The sequence below is a fragment of the Colobus angolensis genome, unplaced genomic scaffold (assembly GCF_000951035.1).
Source record: "Colobus angolensis palliatus isolate OR3802 unplaced genomic scaffold, Cang.pa_1.0 Scaffold67, whole genome shotgun sequence".
NCBI lineage: Eukaryota > Metazoa > Chordata > Mammalia > Primates > Cercopithecidae > Colobus > Colobus angolensis.
Window position 1 is genome coordinate 6045871 of NW_012120376.1, and position 3744 is coordinate 6049614.

At 49.4% G+C, this 3744-nt stretch overlaps 1 protein-coding gene across 1 annotated transcript in view; it reads right to left on the bottom strand.

The window, feature by feature from the left end:
* PIP4K2C (phosphatidylinositol-5-phosphate 4-kinase, type II, gamma) overlaps positions 1-3732 on the bottom strand; it is a 12664-nt gene extending 8932 nt beyond the window's left edge. Inside the window, exons 1-3 of the mRNA XM_011926202.1 lie at positions 3439-3732; positions 798-895; positions 589-622 (exon numbers count right to left, since the gene is read on the bottom strand). Of these exons, the coding sequence (XP_011781592.1) occupies positions 589-622; positions 798-895; positions 3439-3612 (306 nt within the window). The 5' untranslated portion in view covers positions 3613-3732. The remainder of the gene's footprint in view (positions 1-588; positions 623-797; positions 896-3438) is intronic.
* Between the last annotated feature and the right edge of the window lie 12 nt (positions 3733-3744).

The window sequence follows — 3744 nt, forward strand, 5'->3', positions numbered from 1 at the left end:
GGCTCACCGCAACCTCCATCCCCCGGGTTCAAGCAATTCTCCTGCCTCAGCCTCCCAAGTAGCTGGGACCACAGGCATGTGCCACCATGCCTGGCTAATTTTTTGTATTTTTAGTAGAGACAGGGTTTTGCCATGTTGGCCAGTCTGGTCTCGAACTCCTGACCTCAAGTGATCCACCTGCCTTGGCCTACCAAAGTGCTAGGATTACAGGCATGAGCCACCACGTCTGGCCCTTGCGAGATTCCTATAAAAAATATATTATTTCCATTTTATAGAAGGGAAGACTGTCTTAGAGTGACTCAGTGATCCGCCTAAGTAACATGGTTGGTAAGTGGTATAGTAGAACCAGGATCTACTACCCATCCAAACAGCAGCCATTTCCCAAATCTCAAGCAAGTCAGAGGCATTCCAAAGTCAGCAACAGACACCACTGTTTTGAATGGCATCTTCTTTTACTAGGAGGGCTTAGAGAACTCAAGTTTTTCTTTCAAGGAGTCCCTGTCAGAAGCTAATGGTTCTCATGGCATCTCCAAAGTCACAAGCAGAAAAAGTGAGAAAGAGCAGGTAATGGTATCTGCACATATTTACTCTATGGAATTGCCAGGCTAGAGAGCAGATAACACTGATTCATATAAGGATATAGGGAACACCAGAAATTATTCTCATGGTTTCCTTGCACAAAACTAATTTCTGCATTTGGGAAGGATGTTAAATTTTCAGCTCACTGAAACTTTTAAAATTACTTATTACTCCGTTCTGAGAAGGTTGACATGAGAATGGCAAGGATCATCACTTACCTGTGGAAAAGGTGATTGTTGACCTTGATCTTGGAGCTGGCCTTAAAGTCATCTGGCAGTAGCATCACCGGGAGAGGCACCTGGCTGAGCTCATTGATCTGATAAGCCAAAGCACGAATAGCGAAGACATAGGGAAGGGTGTAGAGAGCTACCCATACACTGTGTCTGGGCAGCAGTCACGCAAGGGCCACTCAAACCTCATTCCTTTAAAAACACTGGCTATGCATATGCTTGACAGAAGTGAGAGAATGTGTCTAACCCTTCTGCTGCCCAAGAAGGACTACAGTAAGCAACTCTCACACACAGCCCCCAACACGCCCACCCTGTGGAACTTCATGCTCACAACAGTCATTTTATATTAGGCTAACCCTGTAAGGAACTCAGGACTATTTTTAAAGCTGTGAGAAATTCTAGAAAAAAAAAAACTCTGCAAACTCAAGGCAGCTACATGTTCCATTAGAAAAAGAAAAAAAGGCATTTTTAATATGCACAAGGGCGTTAATGGGATTCTGTGGGGCCAACCGCAGCAAAAAGGATAAATGTCCAGATCCTGCAAAAGGCATCTCTTTGCAAACAGGACCAGTCTTCGTAGACCACTCTGACCCAGTTGTTTGCAGTAGGCCCCCACCTGTCTAGGTGTAAGGTAAAGGAAGAACAGCTGATTTCAGAGCGAATGCAGGCAATCAGAGGCTATGAACTCATTAAGGCATCTGTTCCCTAAAGCCAAACTAACCCATAGCCCAAAGGACACAAGCATCACATGCTCTCCTCGGCCCCCAGGATCTGCAGTCTGCTAATCCAGGGTAGAAAGGGAGCTCTGGTACTTAGAACTCCTGAGCTGTGCTTTCTCTTTAGTGTTGCCACAGTACCTTTCACTTGCCTTTTTTACTGCATGACTCCAATCACTAGTTTATGTAAGTTCACCCATCCAGATTGCAAGCTCTTCAAGAGCAAGCGCTCATTTTAGTCGTCTGCATCTCTCAGGTGTCTAACTAGCACAATGTCTGGCACACAGTGATCCTGACATGTCTATTAACTGAATAAATGAATGCCTTACCTATCCTTACTAGATCATTCCACAGAGGCTATGAACTGCAGTCTAACCTAAATCACACACACTGCAGTGCAACCAACTCCGCCTGTTCTCAGTAGAAAAGGAGGACAGAACACATTCCTCCAGACAAAAAAAAAAAAAAAAAAGCCACTTGAGATTCTGAGCCTAAAATTCAGCTACAGCTCCTCCTGCCCCCTCCTCTCCACCTGCTAGGCAAGCTGAATCATCACTAAGACATATGTTCAAGGAATTTCTCCATTCCAAACACTTGAAGTAGATGTGTGTTGGCTGAGGGTGGGGTGCTGGGGCTAGAGTATATATACACCTAGGGAAGCTGAGGTAGGTCTTACATGTAACTCCCCCAATCCTTAACAAGGGAAAACCCTCCCTGTTAAGCATCCCACAGGGAATAGATGAATCACCTGGAAGGTACATATGAGAGGCAGTCCTACCTCCATCAGCCTTCCCCATACCAAGTGCCTTCCACTGAATACTCACTAAGAGCTTACCACCCGGAGGGCCACAAATCCAAAAGGGATCCGACTGGCCACAAGCAACATTCTTAATTTGTGGTTAAGAAAATCTTTACCACAAATTAAAAATGTGACAGAACGGATATTCTTCCTCACAACTTCCATCTCCACAGCCTAGCCAAGACCATAATCATTCAAGAACGTTGATTTCGAAAATATTCCGTGTCACATTCGAGATCACTGCATTTCTCCCACTCCAGACCCGATCGATGGAAGATGGGTAATGGCTGTGCTTCTTTCAGCTGAGGTATCCTCAGGAAAGGGGATGGAGGTCTCCTTGGCCTCCTCCTAACTCCCAGAGCAGTTTCCTGCTTCAAAAGTTCACCACCATAGTGACCCCAGGAACAGAGCTCCTCAGCCTTCTCTTTGGTCAACAATCGCCACCACCTACACCAAACACGATCGCTCCAGCCAGCGATAAGGATGCAGTTAAGACCAAAGATATATATACATAAGTCCTAAGAGAGTGCAACTTCTAGCTCAGGGTGGGGTAGCTTCTCTGAAATGCTGTACCTCTAGAAGGGAAAGGAAGGGACAAGCAGGATTAGAAAGTCCAGGAAACCTGGAGCTTCACCGAGACAAAGCCAAGATTCAAAAGCCAAGGACCGGGGCTGGGAAGCAAGGTGGAAAGCAAAGTCAAAGAACTTCATCCATCTACTCCCCTCGGCCTCCGCTCCACCTACACTCTCACCAACAGCCACCGGAGAAAAAGCCACTCCCCCTAATGTCCTCCCCGCTTGCGCCTGGTCCTGGTCAGTCCCCGTACCCTGGGGCTGAAGCTAGACATGGCAGGAAGGAGTCAAAGTACAGGGAGCTGGATTTCACGGGGGGAAGGTGGAACTAGAGTGGAGCAGTAAAGGACTGATGGGGAGAAGAAAGCCCACAGTCAGAAAACCTGCTGGGGGAACACCTGGGGGTGGGTGGGCAGGGACCAAGACAGCCCGGGGGAGGGGAGTGGCACTGCGTGGGGCTCCGGAGGCTGGAGCCTGGAACAGGCACGCCTCGGAGCCGAGGGGTTTGGACGGGACTGCGGGGGTCTAGGGCTGGTTCTCACCGAGTGGGCTACGCCCCACAGGAACACACCCATCAGGGGGTCGGCCGCCCGGAACACCTTCACCTTCTGCTGCACGAAATGCTTCTTCTTGGTTTTGGAGGCAAAGCCGAAACCTGGGCCGGGGCCTGCTGTCGCCGCCGGCACCGTGGCTGGTGGGACCGACGAGGACGCCATAGTCTCCCGCGCAACCGACCAAGTGGAAGCCGGAGCCGGCAGCGATCCAGGAGCCCGACCCCGGAAGCGGCGCTCACCTGCGCCGCTGTCACGTGACCGGAGGCCGGACAACGGACGCGCGAACAGGGAGGG